General features: G+C 67.6%; 2 protein-coding genes across 2 annotated transcripts; one reads left to right on the forward strand and one right to left on the reverse strand.

The window, feature by feature from the left end:
* Positions 1 to 7,409, reverse strand: LOC131083687 (rho-related BTB domain-containing protein 2-like). Its single transcript, XM_058024574.1, has 9 exons — positions 7,171 to 7,409; positions 6,768 to 6,871; positions 5,290 to 5,475; positions 4,161 to 4,957; positions 2,958 to 3,076; positions 2,569 to 2,719; positions 2,292 to 2,380; positions 2,097 to 2,202; positions 1 to 274 (listed from the first exon to the last, which is right to left on the reverse strand). The coding sequence occupies exons 1-9, from the start codon at positions 7,360 to 7,362 to the stop codon at positions 105 to 107; spliced, it is 1,914 nt and encodes a 637-aa protein (XP_057880557.1). The 5' UTR covers positions 7,363 to 7,409; the 3' UTR covers positions 1 to 104.
* A 3,164-nt stretch (positions 7,410 to 10,573) lies between these two features.
* LOC131083891 (drebrin-like) lies at positions 10,574 to 19,747 on the forward strand. Its single transcript, XM_058024882.1, has 14 exons — positions 10,574 to 10,659; positions 11,904 to 11,956; positions 12,043 to 12,155; positions 12,230 to 12,304; positions 12,740 to 12,874; positions 12,972 to 13,049; positions 13,656 to 13,807; positions 15,392 to 15,446; positions 16,897 to 16,971; positions 17,081 to 17,195; positions 17,267 to 17,491; positions 17,567 to 18,384; positions 19,474 to 19,519; positions 19,600 to 19,747. The coding sequence occupies exons 1-14, from the start codon at positions 10,574 to 10,576 to the stop codon at positions 19,698 to 19,700; spliced, it is 2,127 nt and encodes a 708-aa protein (XP_057880865.1). The 3' UTR covers positions 19,701 to 19,747.
* The last annotated feature ends 178 nt before the right edge of the window (positions 19,748 to 19,925 follow it).

Raw genomic sequence — 19,925 nt, forward strand, 5'->3', positions numbered from 1 at the left:
CTGCACGGGGAGCCCGGGGCTGAACCCCCTGCTCAGCCCAGGGGCTGCCAGCCCTGCCGAGCCCCCCAGCCCCACACGGGGGTGCCCTCCCCGAGCCCCCCCGCTCAGGACACGGGCGGTGAGGGTCTCCAGAAGCACCACTTGCTGCGGGGGTGCTGCTTGCGCTGCAGCTGCTCCTCGCGCTCCCGCTCCTTCTTGGAGCGCAGGTACAGATCCTCCTCCTTCAGGTACCACACCGGCGGCCAGCGGTGCCGCTCGAAGTGAGCCTGGTTCTCTGCGGGGACACCGCGGGGCTCAGGGCACGGCTGGGGAACCCTGCCCTCCCCGTGGTGCCCCCCATCCATCCATCCATCCATCATCCATCCATCCATCCATCCATCCATCATCCATCCCCATCCATCCATCCATCCATCATCCATCCATCATCCATCCATCCATCCATCCATCCATCCATCCATCATCCATCCATCATCCATCCATCCATCCATCCATCCATCCATCCATCATCCATCCATCATCCATCCATCCATCCATCATCCATCCATCATCCATCCATCCATCCATCCATCCATCCATCCATCATCCATCCCCATCCATCCATCCATCCATCATCCATCCATCATCCATCCATCCATCCATCCATCCATCCATCCATCCATCCATCCATCCATCATCCATCCATCCATCCATCCATCCATCCATCCATCATCCATCCATCATCCATCCATCCATCATCCATCCATCCATGGATCCATCATCCATCATCCATCCATCCATCCATCCATCCATCATCCATCCATCCATCCATCCATCCATCATCCATCCATCCTTCCATCCATCCATCCATCCATCCATCATCCATCCATCCATCCATCCTTCCATCCATCCATCCATCATCCATCCATCCATCCATCCATCCATCCTTCCATCCATCCATCATCCATCCATCATCCATCCATCCTTCCATCCATCCATCATCCATCCATCATCCATCCATCCTTCCATCCATCATCCATCCATCCATCCATCCATCCATCCATCCATCCATCCATCATCCATCCATCCTTCCATCCATCCATCCTTCCATCCATCCATCATCCATCCATCATCCATCCATCCATCCATCCATCATCCATCCATCTATCATCCATCCCTGCATCCATCCTTCCATCCATCCATCATCCATCCATCCATCCATCCATCCATCCATCATCCATCCATCCATCCATCCATCATCCATCCATCATCCATCCATCCATCATCCATCATCCATCATCCATCATCCATCCATCATCCATCCATCCATCCATCCATCCATCCATCCATCCATCATCCATCATCCATCCATCCATCCATCCATCATCCATCCATCCATCATCCATCATCCATCCATCCATCCATCCATCCTTCCATCCATCCATCATCCATCCATCATCCATCCATCCATCCATCCATCCATCATCCATCCATCCATCATCCATCCATCCATCCATCCATCCATCCATCCATCCATCATCCATCCATTCATCCATCATCCATCATCCATCCATCATCCATCCATCCATCCATCATCCATCCATCATCCATCCATCCATCATCCATCCATCATCCATCCATCATCCATCCATCCATCATCCATCCATCCATCATCCATCCATCCATCATCCATCCATCCATCCATCATCCATCCATCCATCCATCATCCATCCATCATCCATCCATCCATCCATCCTTCCATCCATCATCCATCCATCCATCCATCCATCATCCATCCATCCATCATCCCTCCATCCCTCCATCCATCCATCATCCATCCATCCATGCATCATCCATCCATCCATCCATCCATCCATCCATCCATCCATCCATCCATCATCCATCCATCATCCATCCATCCATCCATCCATCATCCATCCATCCATCCATCCATCCATCCATCCATCCATCCATCCATCATCCATCCATCCATCCATCCATCCATCCATCCATCCATCCATCCATCATCCATCCATCATCCATCCATCCATCCATCATGCATCCATCCATCCATCCATCATCCATCCATCCATCCATCCATCCATCCAATCCATCCATACCTGGGGACATGAACTTCATCTCGCGGGGGAAGCGGCGGCACACGCGGTTGTAGTTGGTGCAGATGTAGTGCAGGCACCACGCCGCCAGCTGCCGGGCGTTGTGGAACTGGGGAGGGATTTGGGGGGGTCACCCCATCACTTGGGAATCTCTGTGTCCCCCCTCGGGGGTCTCCGTGCCCCCCAGCCCCCCCATACCTGCGTCATCTCCAGGTAGATGATGACCTGCTCGTCGATCTCCACGCGCTGCATGAAGGCTCGCAGCAGCTCATCCACGGCGTATTGCTCTGGGAAAAGGGGGGAAATGGGGGTTCAGGGGGGGTCACACAGCGGGGACGGAGCCCCCCCGGGCCCCCCCGCGCTTACATAAGAACAGCGAGCGACACACGGGGACGATCGATGATCGATCCGTCCCCGCGGCGGCAGCGGGGCACTGGTGACGTCAGGGACCGGGGGATACCGGGGGGGGGCTCACCGGTGAGCGCCTGCAGCCGCGGCAGGCACAGCCGGTCCGTGAGGATCAGCAGCTCCATGGCGTCCAGGTCGGGCGTGGGGGTGAAGACCCCGGTGTAGAGGAAGTCGAGGACGGCGCGGAGGCAGGCGCAGTTGGTGCCAGGCAGGGACACCTGTGGGATTGGGGGCAGCTCAGAGACACCCCCAAAGGGGGCTGGGGGAAAGGGGGACCCTCCTGGCAGTGCCTGAGCTGGCACAGCACCCCCAGCCCTGGAATAGCCCCCACATCCCAGCACAGTAGGAAGAAGTAGGATACGCGTGTCCCTGAGCCAGGGGCTCTGAGCAGCCCCCTGAGCCCAACCCAAATGCCCCCCCTGACCCCCGGAGCCACAGGTGCCCCCCGGTGCCCACCTCGCTGGCGTAGCTCTCGCGGAAGCCCCCCCGGAACATGGCCCTCATCCAGTCACAGCCGGCGATGAGCAGTGGCTTGTGCGCCGGCACCGCGCCGTCATCCACCAGGAACACCACGTCTGGGGACAGGGACAGCTCAGGGGGGACACAGCCACCCCCCAGGTATCCCTTGTGCCCCCCAGCCCAGGGACAGCCACCCCTGGGACACTACAGATCAGGGACAGCCACCCCTGGGACACGGCAGATCAGGGACAGCCACCCCTGGGACACTACAGATCAGGGACAGCCACCCCGGGACACGGCAGATCAGGGACAGCCACCCCTGGGACACGGCAGATCAGGGACAGCCACCCTTGGGACACGGCAGACCAGGGACAGCCACCCCGGGACACGGCAGACCAGGGACAGCCACCCCGGGACACGGCAGATCAGGGACGGCCACCCCTGGGACACGGCAGATCAGGGACGGCCACTCATTGACCGCCACTGTCAAGGGGTCAAGAACCCCTTGGACACCCCTTCCATGGGGACACCACTGCCTTGGGGACAACCATCCCTTGGACACCCCTTCCTTGGGGACAGCCACCCCTCAGACACCACTGCCTTGGGGAAAAGAAACTCCTTGACACCCCTTCCATGACAACACCACTGCTTTGGGGACAAAAATCTCTTGGACATCCCTTCCATGGGGACATAGTCACCCCTTGACCGCCACTGCCTTGGGGACAAGAATCCCTTGGACATCCCTTCCATGGGGACACCACTGCCTTGGGGACAAGAATCCCTTGGGCACCTTTCCATGGGGACACCACTGCCTTGGGGACAAGCACCCCTTGGACATCCCTTCCATGGGGACACATCTTCCATGGGGACACCACTGCCTTGGGGACAAGAATCCCTTGGGCACCTTTCCAGGGGACACCACTGCCCTGGGGACAAGAATCCCTTGGGCACCTTTCCATGGGGACACCACTGCCCTGGGGACAAGCAGCCCTTGGCCACCACCCAGAACTGTCACTCCGCCCCAGCAGCACCTCCATGACTGACCAGGGCAGGACCCCAGACTCCAAAGACCTCAGAGGTGGAAGGGTCTCAGGCTGACCATATCCCCGTGACCCCACTGTCACCACGAGAAGGTGACACCATCTCGGAGGTGACGGTGGTGACCCTCCTGTCCCCACACGCCCCACCCCACCCCTATACCTGCAAAGACCCCCTTGGCCAGGCACTCCTTGACGCGGTTGGCGCGGCGCACGTGGAAGGCCTTGGTGATCTCCTGGTTCATGAAGCTCTCCTGGTTGAGCTCGTTGGCCACCATCATGCGCAGGTCGAACACCTCCAGCAGCTCAGCCACGGCCCCCACCTGCCTCAGGTCCCCGTGGGGCCTCTCCAGCTCGCCCGTGTACAGGTACTCCAGCACGGCGCGCAGCGGCTCCGGCCGCACGCCCCGGTCCATTGCCACCACCGCCATGCGCCGCTCCCGCCCCGCCACCGGGTCGGCCACCGCCTCCCAGCGCAGGCTCAGGAAGCCGCGGCCCCACGAGGACAGGTCACGGCCGTCCCCGTCCCCCTGGCCGGGCGGCTCCTCCAGCGTGAAGAGGTCGTAGAAGCGGGAGCAGGCGGTGGCCAGGTAGACGCGGTGGGCGAAGACGCGGTGGCCGCCCTGCAGCTGGAAGACGACGTCGGCGCAGAGCGGGGCCTGGAACAGCGCGGCCGGGCCCCCCCCCAGCCCCGGGGGGGCGTCGGGCACCTGGATGAGGGGCGGGGGGGGCTTGGGGGGCAGGAAGGGCGCCTGCAGCAGCGGCCGCTGCATCTTGCGCAGGTGGGACTTCCAGAACTGCAGGTGGCGGCGGGACACGAGCGCGGCGCGGATGGCGTTGTCGAACACGTCCTTGACGCCGAACTGGGCCACCACGCTGGTCTCGTAGTAGGGCACCCCCAGCTCCTGGGCCACCTCGTGGCCCCGCTCCGGTGGCAGGATGTCCGAGGGCTTGATGGGCCTGGGGGGGCACGGACAGGGCGAGGGCTGAGAGGGTGTCCAGGGCAGCCCCTGCTCGTTCCAAGGGTGCTGGGAGGTCTCATGGCCATGCCCGGGGGTGCTGGGAGGGTGGCCCCTCATTGTGGGGGTGCCAGGGGGGCCTCCCAAGCCAGGAGTGCTGAGCAGGGCACGGATTCCACCCCACAAGTGCTGACCCACAGGATGGGGGAGGTGACACACCCTAACACGGTGGTGACAAAACTGGGGGTGCCCATAGTGGCTCAGGGAGGGGTCCCCACTCAATGGCGACACTCGGAGGTGTCCCTGTCCCCGTGGGACGCTCTGGGGGCTCACTTGGCCAGCGGCCGGCGCGCGCGGTTGACGGCGTCCAGGTCGGCGTAGCGCAGGTCCAGCTGGCAGCCCACCAGCACGATGGGGGTGCGCGGGCAGAAGTGCTTGATCTCGGGGTACCACATGCTCTTCACGTGCCGCAGCGAGTTGGGGTTCGCCAGCGAGAAGCAGAGCACCACCACGTCCGACCTGCGCGGCGGGGGAGGGCAGCGCTGTCCCGGTGCCACCCGGCGTCCCCAAACGCGTCCCCAAACACACCCAGATCAGGCGGCACTCGGGTGGCAGCCCCGCCTCGGGTCATTGTCCCCAGCCTGGGACCCCCCCAGGACCCCCTGAGAGCCCCCCAGCCACGGGAACCCCACAGATCCCCGCGGCCTCTGGGAGCCCCCTGACAGTGACAGGGGACAGGAGGGACCCCACGGGACCTGGCTTTGTGTCACCACTGCCACGGGCTGCCCCAGCTCGGGTGGGCACCGTGGTGGTCCTGAGCCAGGGGGGGGTCCCACGGGGGGGTGTTTGGGTGGGTGCCAGCCCCAGCACCGGGGACATTCCACGCCCGCTGTCCCCAATCCCGCCCCGCGCCCACTGTGGGGCGGCCACTGCCATGCCAGGGAGTGAGAGGTGCCAGGGGACCTGGGGGGGTGCCAGGGGACATGAAGGGGTGCCAGGGGACATGAAGGGGTGCCAGGGGACATAAAGGGGTGCCGGGGGACATGGGGGGCTGTGCCAGGACACACAGGGGGTGCCAGTACCCCCAAGTCCCCGCAGCAGCCGCGTGGCCCCGGGCCCGGGTTGTTTTTAGTCCGAGCCGGGACGGGACGGGACGTGACCGGGAGGCGCCGCTGGAGCCGGGCCCGTGTCCCAGACCAAGATAGCCGCCACCGGCCCCCCCGGGGCCCTCCGCCAGCCCCGGGGCCACCGCGAGCGGCGGGGACAGGGCCCCCCCAGCGCCGCCGTGCCGCGGGGAGATTAGCGGAGCCGCGGGGCTGGCGCGGGGCGGCCGCGATAAGAGAGCCCGGACGTGCCAGCGGCCACGGGCACCGGCTGCTTACAACCGGGGGACACCGGAGATCTGGGGGGGCCCCTCGTGCTGCCAGCCCAGCGCCCCCACAAAGGATTCCGGCAGCACAAGAGCCCCCCTGGAGCCGCCCCCCACGCACAGCTCCGGAGGGTCCCTGCTCGGGGCGGGGGGTTCGGGGGGGCACTGTTGGGGTCGCGGTGGCCCCAAAGGTGTCCCCAAAGCGGGGGGATGGGGTTTGGGGTGCCAGAGCTGCTCCCCGGGGGCTGGCAGGAGCCCAAGGGGCTCCTTTGGCTCCGGGCATCCCGGGATGGGCAGGGCTTGCGCTCGGGGGCTGGGGTGGGGGCTGGGCTGCCGGTGACAGCAGCCGGGCTGCCGGTGACCGGAGCCGGGGTGCCGGTGGGGGTCTCGGGGTGTCGGTGGCGGGAGGGGGTGGGGTTCCGGCGGCGGGTCGCCGTCCCACCTGCCATAGGCGAAGCGCCGGTCCTTATGGTGGTCCCCAAAGGTGTCCCAGAGGCGCAGGGAGACGCTGACCTCGTCCACCACATCCCGGGAGCGCTCCAGCACCTGTCGGCACCGGGAACGGCACCGGGAACGGCACCGGGAACGGCACCATCACCCACCGCCCTGCCCGGAACCATGAGGGACCACCCCGCTGTGCCCTCGCTGCCCCCTCCCGGTTCCCCGCTCGGTGTCCCTCGCGGTACCGGCTGCTCCCCGGTGCTCGGTACCCCCTGTTGCTCCCCCCCCGCCCCCCTGCCCCGCCGTGCCCGGCGATGCCCGGTGTCCCCGGGAACGCCCCTCCCGCCGTTCCCCCGCTCGCTCGGTGCCCGGCGGTGCCCGGCGGTGCCCGGCGGTGCCCTCACCTCCTGGCAGACGCGGTACTGGTCGATGGCCCACACGGTGGGCACGTGTGTGGCCAGCAGCCGGTACTGGCTCAGCGTGGCGTTGCAGGCGCGGGCGCAGATCAGCCGCGTCTTGCCCACGGCGTTGTCGCCAACCACGACGCACTTGATGGTCTCGACGTTGGGCCGCTCGTAATCCACGTCGGGGTCCATGGGGGCGCGGGGGGCCCCGGGCAGCGGAGCGGCCCCGCTCAGCGCCCCCCGCCCGGCCCCGGCCCGTTACCGACCCCCGCCCCGCCCGCCCCGCCCCACCCCGCCTGGCAGCCAATCAGCGCGCGCCTCCGCGGCACGCCCCGCCCCGCCTCGCCCCGCCCCGCCAATCCCGCGCGGCGCCGCCCGCCTGGCCACGCCCCCCGCGGCCCCGCCCCGCGCGCGGACAAAGGAGCGCCGCCAGGGGGCGCCGCAACGCCACGTGACGGGTCAGCCCCGGGGCCACGCCCACACCCGCGACCGAGGCCACGCCCACTGGGCGGGGTCATTGGATACGCCCCCGTGAGAGACCACGCCCACATAGGCGGGGGGCGGGGTCGCGACAGCCGCGATAGCAGCGACAGCAGCGACAGCAGCGACAGCAGTGACACCAGTGACAGCAGCGGCATCAGTGACAGCAGTGACACCAGTGACAGCAGCGGGACACACCAGTGAAACCGGTGACAGCAGTAACCCCAGTGACACCAGTTAAACCAGTGACACCAGTACAACCAGCGCTACCGGTTACACCAGCCGGAGCAGTGACGTCACTGACAGCAGTGACAGCAGTGACAGCAGTGACACCGGTGACAATAGCAGGACACCCAAGGGAAGCCGGTGACAGCAGTAACCCCAGTGACACCAGTTAAACCAGTGACGCCAGTTAAACCAGCAATACCGGTTACACCAGCCGAAGCAGTGACAGCAATGACAGCAGTGACAGCAGTGACACCAGGGACACCAGGGACACCAGGGACACACCAGTAAAACCGGTGACAGCGGTAATGCCAGTGGCACCAGTCAAACCAGTGATACCAGTTAAACCAGCAATACCGGTTACACCAGTCTAAGCGGTGACGTCACTGATAGCAATGACAGCAGTGACAGCAATGACAGCAGTGACAGCACTGACAGCACTGACACCGGTGACAGCAGCGGGACACACCTGTGAAACCGATGACAGCGGCAGCCCCAGTGACACCAGTTAAACCAGTGACACCAGTAAAACCAGCACTACCGCTTACACCAGCCGAAGCACTGACGTCACTGACAGCAGTGACAGTAGTGACAGCAGTGACACCAGTGACACCAGTGACACCAGTGGTGCCAGCAAAACCAGCAAAACCAGTGACACCAGTAAGAGTGACACCAGTAGAAGGTAACACTGGTGACACCAGCAACACCAGTGACACCAGTAATGCCAGTCACACCAGTGACACCCGTGACGCCAGTAATGCCAGTGCCAGCAGTGACCCCCGATGACAGGGGGTGACACGGCTTGCCGCACTGGGCTGGGCGTGTCCCCGGGCCCACGATCCCATTTTCCAGCATTTTTCTCCTCCCCGGGGATTTGGGATTTTCCAGCCGCGGTGCCCAAATAAGGGAACGGGGAGAGGCTTTGGGACAGGAGCCCTGTGGGGCCGGGCCGGGCCAGACTCTGGGCTGGGAATGTCCCCAAGACGCCCCCGCCACCCCCTTCATGGTCGAGGGGGACCCGGGGACTCCCCCAGCCCCAAAATCCCATTTCCTGGCGTAAAAAGGGAATGGGGGAGAGGCTACAGGGGGGACAGTTTGGGGACCCTGGTGGTGGGATGGGATCCTGGCACTGCAGCCACATTCCAGCGCTAGAGCCGGGCACACGGCCCAGCCTGGGGCCCTGGGACCTGCCCCACGTCCTGCTGTGACATCCGTGTCCTGCTGTGGGATCCTGGGACCTCCACTGGCGTTCCAGAGTGGGATCCTGGAGCCTGCGTCCATGTCCTGAAATGGGAATCTGGCACAGCACTCTCATCCTGCTGCAGCACCCTCATCCCAGTACGGCACCTTCACCCCAGTACGGGACCCCCATCCTGGTATGGGAACCTCATCCCGGTACAGGGGCCCTCATACAGGGACCCTCATCCCAGTACAGGGACCCTCATCCTGGTATAGGGACCCCCATACTGATACGGGACCCTCATCCCAGTGTGGGACCTTCATCCCTGTACAGGGACCCCCATCCCAGTACAGGGCCCTCACCCTGGTACAGGGTCCTCATCCCAGTATGGAACCCCCATCCCTGTACAGGATCCTAATCCCAGTGCAGGGACTCTCATACAGGGACCCCCATCACAGTAAAGGACCCCCATACAGGGACCCCCATCCCAGTACAGGACCCCCATCCCAGTACAGGACCCCCATCCCAGTACATCACCCTCATCCCAGTACAGGGACCCTCATACAAGGACGCTCATCCCAGTATGGAACCCCCATCCCAGTACAGGATCCTCATCCCAGTATGGGACCCCCATCCCAGTACAGGATCCTCATCCCAGTATACAGGGACCCTCATACAGGGCCCCCCATCCCAGTACAGGGACCCCCATTCTGGTACAGGACCCCCATGCAGGGACCCCCATCCCAGTACAGGGATTCTCATCCCAGTATGGGACCCTCATCCAAGGACAGGACCCAGGCCTGGTACAGGACCCCCATCCTGCTACAGGACCCCCATCCCAGTACAGGGACCCCCCATCCCAGTACAGGGACTCTCATCCCAGTATGGGACCCTCATCCAAGGACAGGACCCAGGCCTGGTACAGGACCCCCATCCTGCTACAGGACCCCCATCCCAGTACAGGGACCCCCATCCCAGTGCAGGGACCCCCATCCCAGTACAGGGACCCTCATACAGGGAACCCCATCCCGGTATGGGACCCTCATCCCAGAACAGGACCCCCATACTGATATGGGACCCCCATCCCAGTACAGGACCCTCATACAGGGACCCCCATCCTGGTACGGGACCCCCATCCCGGTTTCGGACCCCCATCCCAGTACAGGGCCCCCATCCTGGCACAGGACCCTCACCCTGGTACCGAGACCCCCATCCCGCTACGGGACCCTCATCCCGGTACCGGACCCCTGTCCCGGTACAAGATCCCCATCCCAGTTCGGGACCCTCATCCCGGTACCGGACCCCGTCCCAGTGCGGGACTCGGGCCCGTTCCCAGCGCTCCCAGCGCCGCCCGTCCCGTGCCGCGCCGGTGCCTCCCGGCCGCTCCCGCCCCCGCCCCGCCCGGTGCCGCCCGTGGGCGGCGGAAAGCGCCGGGGGGGTGGCGGGGGAGGGAGGGAGGAGCGGGCGCAGGGCGGCGGCGGCGGCGGCCCCGGGATCGGGATCGGCCCCGGGATCGGGATGGCGGGGCCGGGGCTGGAGCGGTACCGGCTGGCGCTGCTGGCGGCGCGGGAGGACGTGGGGAACCCCCGGGCTGGCACCGACTGGTGAGAACGGGACACCGGGAGAGGGAACGGGAGCCGGGAATGGAGACCGGGAAAGGGGACGGAAGGGAGGACCGGGAACAGCGAACCGGGAATGAGGAGCCGGCACAGGGAACCGGGAATGGAAACGGGAACGGAAGAGGGGACCGAGGCTGGGAACGGGCACTGGGACGGGCACCAGAGACAGGACCGGGAACGGGAGCAGGAACGGGCACCGGCACGGGCCGGGCCGTCGGGGGCGGGCTGAGAGGCACCGGTACCGGTACCGGCACCGGGAAGGGGCTCCGGGGGGCACCGGGCTCTGGGCCAGGGGGTGCCGGTCCGCGGGGGGTCCCGGAACTGAGCCCTGCGCGCTGGGAACCGGGAGCCCCAGCCGGTCTCGCCCCGTCCCGCCCGCTCCCTCCCGGTGCCGCCGGGCTGGGAGCGGCGCCGCCGCCCGGGGCCGGGGCAGGACGGGCCCGGGGGGGCTGCGGGAGCGGGGAGCGCCCCGGGTTGTGCGGAAAGGGGGGCTCTGCCCGGCTGTACCGGGGGGCGCGGGTGCCGGGACGGTACCGGGCTGGGGGTCCCGGTGCCGGTGCCGCGGGGCCGGTGTCCCCCAAAACCCCCATCCCAGGGTGGGGAGCGGCGGCACCGGGGCTCACCGGGCTCGCAGCCCCGCGGCGTCACGGGAGCGCCCGTGCCCGCGGCCGGGCGGGCATTGCCCTCTGCCCCCGGAGCGCCGCTGGAGCCGCTCCAGCGCCGGCTCCTCCCGGCCGCGTGCCGGGCTCGGTCCCGCCATGTGGCGCCGCAGCCTGTCGCGACATGCCGTGACACGCGTGACGTGCCCTGCATGCTCCACGCGCGCTGCCGGAGCCGTGCCCAGCCCCGCACCGGAGCCACGCGGGAACAAAGAGCGGCAGAGCCGCCGGGAATGCCCGGGACGGGGGGGACGGTCCCGCCGGGATGGGGCCCCCCGAGCGCTGCCCGGGCCGGCCGGGGGTCCCGGCACCGCCGCACCGGGTGGGGGGGGTCGCTGTTGGGGGGGGCTGTGCCGCTCCGGCGCTTCCCACGTTCCCATTGTCCCGGGGGCGGATGCTGCCGGCGGCACTTCCATGAATTCATCCCGAGCTGGTGGCACGGGGCAGCGCGTGGGGTGCCCAAGGCTGGCAGGTCACCCCACTTCATGTGACACCCGCTGTGACCCCCCCACCCCGACCCCCACCCCGACCCCCACCCTGAGCCCCACCCTGAGCCCTCTCTCCCCCCAGGGCCGTTTTTGGCTATGAGAAGCACCACGACCTCAAGCTCCTGGATTCCGGAGGTACCGCGAGCGACGCTGCCGGGAAATATTGGGGGGGGGGGTCCCCCGAGTTTCCCTGCACCCCCTCTGACCCCCCCTCTTTACAGCCGGGGGGCCGGATGAGCTCGCTGGAAAATTCTCCGTGGGCAGCATCATGTACGGGCTGTGCCGGGTCCCCGATCCCGGCTCGGGCACCCCCAGAATCGTCCTGATCAGCTGGGTGAGTGTTGGGGGGCAGCTCGGGGGGACCCTCGGCCGGGACCCCCCCGGGCTGAGCCCTCCCCGTGGTGCCAGGTGGGCGAAAAGGCGCCGGAATCGCAGCGGGCAGCGTGCGCCGGGCACCTGCCGGCCATCCGCAGCTTCTTCAGGGTGAGTGGGGGGCACGGAGCCCTCGGGGGGTCCCCGGGGCCACCCCAAGTTCCCCATCCTGCCCCCCCCATCCCGCCTGCCCGACCTTTGCCTGTGCCCGGGCGCATTCCTGGCGCTGCTGACTCAGCCGCGCTTTCCCAGTGCTCCCAGTCTTGGCCGCCGCGCCGGGGCTGCGGTTGGGATCCCTGCCCCCCCCTCCCGGTCCCGTCCTCACGGGGGGGTCCCGTCCCGCCCCCCCCCCCCCATCCCCCGGAACCGCTTCCGCTGCTCTGCCCGGCTCCGGGATCTGGATCCGGCCCCACATCTGGATCCGGCCCCACATCTGGATCCCGTCCCGCATTTAACACGTCCGTGGGAATCGTGCCGAGATTCCCCGGGGGAGGGAGGGCCGTGGGAGGGGTGGCACTGTCCCATCGCGTCCCGTGCCGGCGGCAGGAGGCCACGGCCGTGATCAGCGCCCGGCGGCCCGAGGAGGTGACGCTGGAGGGGCTGCGCCGAGTGCTGGCACAGCTGGCGCCCCCCGCCCCTCGCCCGCCCAGGAGGACCCCCCAGGACCCCCCCGAGCTGGTGGTGAGTGGGGGGCGATGTCCCTGCGGGGCTTCCCGGGGTTCCCTGGGGGTGTTGGGGGGTTCTGGGGGTCCCACCCTGCCCCCCCTGTGCTCCCCAGGGCACCAACTACCGCAAGACCAACCCGGCGCTGGAGCTGCAGCGCACCCAGCGCGATTCCTTCTGGGAGCAGGCGGAGGTGAGCGCTGGGGGCTGGGGGGTCCCCCGGTGTCCCGGGGATGGGGTCACGGCTGCGGCCTCAGGGCAGAGCCCGCGGGTCCCGGTGCCGAGATTGGTGGGGGTCCCGGTGCCGGAGTGGGGTGCAGCGGGGTCCCGGTGTCTGTGGGGGTCCTGGTGCCGGTGTGGGGTGCAGCGGGGTCCCGGTTCCGGTCCAGGGGTGCAGCGGGGTCCCGGTGTCTGTGGGGGTCCCGGGGCCGGTGTGGGATGCAGCGGGGTCCCGGTTCCGGTCCAGGGGTCTGTGGGGTCCCGGTGCTGACGCTGCAGGGTCCCACTGCCCATGGGGTGGGGGTCTCAGTCCCAGTGCCGAGCCCCGGGGGCTTCTGGTGCGGCGGTCGGTGGGGTCCCGGTCCCGGCGCCGGTGCCGAGGCTGGCAGAGCCCCGGTGTGAAGTGTGGCGAGGTCCCGGTCCTGGTCCCGGTCCTGGTCCCGGTCCCGGTGCCGGTCCCGGTGCTGAAGGCAGCGGGATCCCAGCGCCGCTCCTGGTACCGGGGCGGGCGAGTTCCCGGTGCAGCCGCCGGTGCCGGTTCCCGGCGCGGATCCCGGCGCTGATCCCGGTGCGTGCGCAGCGCGAGGAGCAGCAGCGGAAGGAGCAGGAGAAGCAGCGGGAGCGGGAGCAGCGGCGGCGCTGGGAGCGGGAGCGCATGGAGGAGGAGCGGCTGCAGGCGGCGGAGCGGGAGCGGCGGCTGCAGGAGCGGGAGCGGCTCATCGAGGAGCGGCGGTGAGGGGCAGCGCTGGCCGCCATCCCCGTCCCGGCCCCGTGTCCCCATCCCCGTCCCAGCCCCGTGTGCCCATCCCTGTCCCAGCCCCGTGTCCCCATCCCTGTCCCAGCCCCGTGTCCCCATCCCCGTCCCAGCCCCGTGTCCCCATTTCTGTCCCAGCCCCGTGTCCTCGTCCCTGTCCCATGTCCCACCTCCGTGCTCCCATCTCTGTCCCACCTCCGTGTCCCCGTCCCTGTCCCAGCCCCGTGCCCCCATCCCTGTCCCAGCCCCATGTCCCCCATCCCTGTCCCAGCCCCATGTCCCCATCCCTGTCCCAGCCCCGTGTCCCCCATCCCTGTCCCATCCCCGTGTCCCCAACCACATATCCCACTGGTGTTTCCCATCTATGTCCCATCCTGTCCCCTGTCCCATTCCCACATCCCGCTGGTGTTTCCCATCTTGTCCCATGCCCCACCCCCGTGTCCCCATACCTGTCCCACCCCCGTGTCCTCATCCCTGTATCCCACTGGTGTTTCCCATTCTGTCCCATCCTGTCCCATGTCCCATTCCCATGTCCCTGTCCCCATATCCTGCTGGTGTTTCCCGGCCTGTCCCATGTCCCATCCTCGTGTCCCCATCTCCACATCCCGCTGGTGTTTCCCATCTGTGTCCCATGTCCCACCTCCGTGCCCCCATCCCTGTCCCATCCCCATGTCCCCATCTCCACATCCCGCTGGTGTTCCCCATCTGTGTCCCATGTCCCATCCCTGTGTCCCCATCCCCATGTCCCCATCCCCACATCCCACTGGTATTTCTGTGTCCCATCTGTCCCATGTCCCATTCCCATGTCCCCATCCCTGTCCCATCCCCGTGTCCTCATCCCTGTATCCCACTGGTGTTTCCCATTCTGTCCCATCCATGTCCCATTCCCATGTCCCTGTCCCCATATCCTGCTGGTGTTTCCCAGCCTGTCCCACGTCCCATCCTCGTGTCCCCATCCCCACATCCCACTGGTGTTCCCCATCTGTGTCCCATGTCCCACCCCCGTGTCCCCATCCCTGTGTCCCCGTCCCCATGTCCCCATCCCCACATCCCGCTGGTGTTTCTGTGTCCCATCCTGTCCCATGTCCCATTCCCATGTCCCCATCCCTGTCCCATCCCTGTGTCCCCATCCCCGTGTCCCCATCCCCATATCCCACTGGTATTTCTGTGTCCCATCCTGTCCCATGTCCCATTCCCATGTCCCCATCCCTGTATCCCACTGGTATTTCTGTGTCCCATCCTGTCCCATGTCCCATTCCCATGTCCCTGTCCCCATATCCCACTGGTATTTCTGTGTCCCATCCGTGTCCCATGTCCCATTCCCATGTCCCTGTCCCCATATCCTGCTGGTGTTTCCCAGCCTGTCCCACATCCCATCCTCGTGTCCCCATCCCCACATCCCGCTGGTGTTCCCCATCTGTGTCCCATGTCCCACCCCTGTGCCCCCATCCCCATATCCCCATATCCCGCTGGCGTTTCCCATCTGTGTCCCATCCTGTCACATGTCCCACCCCCGTGTCCCCTCCGTGTCCCCTCGGTGACGCCCCGGTGCGGCCCCGCAGGCAGGAGCAGGCGCGGCTGGACGCGGAGGAGCGCAGGAAGGAGCAGGAGCGATGGGTGAGCGGGAAGGGAGCGGGAATGGGGGGCTCGGGGAGATTGGGGGGGTCTCAGGGGGATCGAGGGGATCTCGGGGTGATCGGGGGGGTCTGTCCGGGGGGCTCCATCCCACCAGGATCCAGGGCGTTCATCCCGGGCAGTCTGGGCTTCATCCCGGGGGGTTTCAGGGGGTGCATCCCGGGAGGGCAATCCCGGGGGGGTCAGGGAGTTCTGGGCGTCTGTCCTGGGGGATCACGGGGGTCCATCCCGGGGGATCGCGGGGGTCCATCCCGGGGGATCGCGGGGGTCCATCCCGGGGGATCACGGGGGTCCATCCCGGGGGATCGCGGGGGTCCATCCCGGGTAATCCGGGGGATCCATCCCGGGGGATCAGGGGGGTCCATCCCGGGGGATCAGGGGGATCCATCCCGGGGGATCACGGGGGTCCATCCTGGGGGATCAGGGGGGTCCATCCCGGGGGATCAGGGGGATCCATCCCGGGGGATCACGGGGGTCCATCCCGGGGGATCAGGGGGATCCATCCCGGGGGATCAGGGGGATCCATCCCGGGGGATCACGGGGGTCCATCCCGGGGGATCAGCGCGGTCCATCCCGGGGGATCCAGGGGATCCATCCCGGGGGATCACGGGGGATCCATCCCGGGGGATCAGCACGGTCCATCCCGGGGGATCTGAAGGGGTTCATCCAAGGGGTCTGGGGGCTCCATCCTGGGGAAACCAGGGGATTCATCCTGGGGGATCCGGAGTGCCCATCCTGTGGGATCTGAAGGGGTTGATCCCAGGGGATCCTGGGGGTCCATCCTGGAAGATCTGGGGGGTCCATCCCGAGGGATCTGAAGGGGTTCAACCCAGGGGATCCAGGGGGTTCATCCCGAGGAATCTGAAGGGGTTCATCCCGGGGGATCCGGGGTGTCCATCCCGGGGGATCTGAAGAGGTTCACGCTGGGGGGCTCATCCTGGGGGATCCCTCACCCCAGGGAATCTGGGGTTCATCCCAGGGGATCTGAGGGGTCCATCCCAGGGGATCAGGGGGCTCCATCCTGCGGGATCGAGCGCGTCCATCCCAAGGGATTCAGAAGATTTGTTGCAGGGGGATGCTGGGGAGGTGTGAGGGCTCTGCCCAGGGCACCCAAGGCTCCATCCCGAGGGATCCGGGCTCCATCCCGAGAGATCCGGGCTCCATCCCGAGGGATCCGGGCTCCATCCCGGGGGATCCAGGCTCCATCCCGAGGGATCCAGGCTCCATCCCGAGGGATCCAGGCTCCATCCCGGGGGATCCGGGCTCCATCCCGAGGGATCCAGGCTCCATCCCGGGGGATCCTGGCTCCATCCCGGGGGATCCGGGCTCCATCCCGAGGGGTGCAGTCTCCATCCCGAGGGATCCGGGCTCCATCCCGGGGGATCCTGGCTCCATCCCGGGGGATCCCTCAGCGTCCCTATCGCTCCCGCAGGAGCAGCAGCAGCGGGAGCAGGAGGCGGCCGAGCGGGAGCGCGGGGGTCGCACCGGGCTCAGCGGGACGGCGGCCGTGAGTGCCGGGACCGGGTCCCTCCCATCCCCGGGGCTCACGGGGGCTCTGGCAGTGCCGTGGTGCCCCACGGTGCCCGTGGCCGCCCCGCTGAGCCCCGGTCCCGCAGGAAGCCGCCATCCTGGTGTCCCAGCGCACCCAGAACCCCCGGGAATTCTTCCGCCAGCGGGAGCGCTCGGGGTCCACGTGCACATCGCCGTCCCCGCTGGCCGGCAGCGCCCCCGGTAGGTGCCGTGGGGGGCACGGGGGGCACGGGGGGCTCCGGGGGTCCCCGCTGAGCCCTCGCCCCCGCCAGGTGCCCGCCGGCCGTTCCTGCGGTACCAGCGCAGCCTGACGGAATCCGCCTTCATCTTCCGCCGGCCGGAGCCCCCCCAGAGCCCCCCTGGCCGGGGGACTCCGCCCGCCAGCCCCCGCCGGCCGCCGCCGCCTCTGCCCCCCGCCAGCCCCGCGGGGACAGCGACAGCCCAGGGCGCCACCAGCGGGACCCCCGCCAGCCCCATGGGGACAGCGACAGCCCAGGGTGCCACCAGAGGGACCCCCGCCAGCCCCATGGGGAGGGGCACTCCAGGGACGCCCCCCAGCCCTGTGGGGACAGGGACCCCTCAATGTGTCACCCTGGGGAGCCCCGTCAGCCCTGTGGGGACAGGGAGCCCCCATGCCACCAGTCCTATGGGGACAGGGACCCCTCAATGTGTCACTCTGGTGACCCCCGTCAGTCCTATGGGGACAGGGACCCCCCAATGTGGCGCCCTGGGGACGCCCCCCAGCCCAGCCCGAGCAGGGTCCCCCCATGCCGCCAGCCCCTTGGGGACAGGGACCCCCCAAAGTGCCACCACCGGGACTCTCCACACCCCCCTGGGCACAGGGACCCCTCTCTCTGCCCCCCCAGGGAGCCCCCCCAGCCCCGTGGTGACGGCCACCCCCCAAAGTGCCACCACCGGGACCCCCTCCAGCCCCATGGGGACGGGGCCCCCTCCCTCCGACACTCTGGGGACCCCCGATTTTGTCACCACCAGCTCAGGGTCCCCCCAGGCCGTGTCTGGGTCCCCTCCCAGCCCCCCCCGCTCGGGGGTCCCCCCTGGGCCGGGGTCTCCTGAAAGCGCTTGTGGGGTGCAGCCCCTCCCTCCTTGCAGCGCTCCGGGTTTGGGGTGTCCCCCCAGCCCCCCCCGGGATGTGCAGGGCCCCCCCCCGGACAGCCCCCCCCTGCCCAGCCCCCCAGCATGGGAATCCCTGGGGCCGCTGCTCGAGGGGGTCCCCAGCCCGCGGGAGGGGTCCCCAAAACCCCCAGAACCCCCGGGCGGGCCCCCCCGGCCGCTGCAGGACCCGCAGGATTTGGGGCGCAATGGAATCGGGGGGCACGAGTGGGGGGGGCGCTGGGAAGCCCCCTGGGAGCCGGGACCCCCCCCGGGACAGGTACGGGGAGAGGCTGGGGGAGATGGGGGGCTCAGATGGGGGCTGGGGGTGAAGGGGAGCTGGGGAAAAGTGGGGGACCGAGATGGGGGGCTTGGTTCTGTGGGGCTGGGGGTGATGGGGGGCCGAGATGGGGGTTTGGGTGGGGATGTGGGGCTGGAGGAAATGGGGGGGCTCAGATGGGGGTCTGAGGGAAAAGTGCAGGGCTGAGATGGGGGGCTGGGGGTCCTGTGGGGCTGGGGAAATGTGGGGGGCTGGGAGTGATGTGGGGCTGGGGAAATGTGGGGGGCTGAGATGGGGAGGCTGAGGTTCTGTGGGGCTGGGGGTGATGGGGATTTGGGTTTCTGGGGGGCTGGGGGCGATGGGGGTCTGGAGGAAATGGGGGAGCTCAGATGGGGGTCTGAGGGAAAAGTGCGGGGCTGAGATGGGGAGCTGGGGGCAATGTGTGGGGCTGGGGAAATGTGGGGGGCTGGGAGTGATGGGGGTCTGGGGGAAATGTGGGGGGCTGGGGGTGATGAGGGGCTGGGGGCTGGGGTTCTGTGGGGCTGGGGGTGATGGGGATTTGGGTTTCTGGGAGGCTGGGGGTGATGGGGTGGCTGAAATGGAGGCTGGAGTTCTGTGGGTCTGGGGGAAATGTGGGGGGCTGAGACGGGGGACTAGGGTATTATGGGGATGGGGGTGATGGGGGTTTGGGGTTCTGTGGGGCTGGGGGTGTTGGGGGGCTGGGGAAATGTGTGCGAGCCGAGATGGAGTCTGGGTTTCTGTGGGGCTGGGGGCGATGGGGGGCTCGGAGGCTGCAGGTTTTGGGGTTGGGGGACCCCTGGCTGTGGGTCGGGGGGGGAACCCCGGGATCCTGGGGGATGTTCTGGGGGCTGGGATGGGACAGGAGCGGGAATGGGGTGGGGGGGGGCAGGATGGGGGGTGGGGGGGACAGGATGGGGGGTGGGGGGGCAGGTTGGGGGGCAGGGTGGGGTCCAGGGTGGGGGGGACAGGATGGGGTGCAGGGTGGGGTTCAGGGTGGGGTCCCCTGTGTGTGGGGGGCGGGCCCATGGGGGGGTGCAGAGCCCCCTCAGCCCCTCCCACTCTGCGCAGGGGGAGGAGCCCGGCGAGAGCCTCGTCCTGCACAAAGCCACGCCAGGTACCCCGAAACCACCCCCGGACACCCCCCAAATTTACCCCAAACCCCCCAAATCCATCTCACCGCCGCTCTCCCCGCAGGCTTCGCGCTGCTGCTGGCCCGGGACGCCCCCCACCCACCGCTTTTGGGGGGCTCCAACCCCCCCAACGAGGACGAGGACCTCTCCCCCCACGCTGTGTAATTGAGGGGGGCTCAGCACCTCCTTCTGGGGTGGGGGGGTCCCCCCTATGGCACCACAGCACATCCCCTTCCCCTCACCCCCCAGCACAGCCCCCACCCCCCACTGCACCCCAAAAGAGCAGCTTGGGGAGGGGGCAGCACCCCAAACCCCCCTCCCCCCACATGGGCACAGGGACCCCCACTCCCCCTCCCCACCCAAAATCACACACAGCAGCTGTTAAATAAA

Source organism: Melospiza georgiana, chromosome 5 (genome assembly GCF_028018845.1).
Source record: "Melospiza georgiana isolate bMelGeo1 chromosome 5, bMelGeo1.pri, whole genome shotgun sequence".
Lineage (NCBI taxonomy): Eukaryota > Metazoa > Chordata > Aves > Passeriformes > Passerellidae > Melospiza > Melospiza georgiana.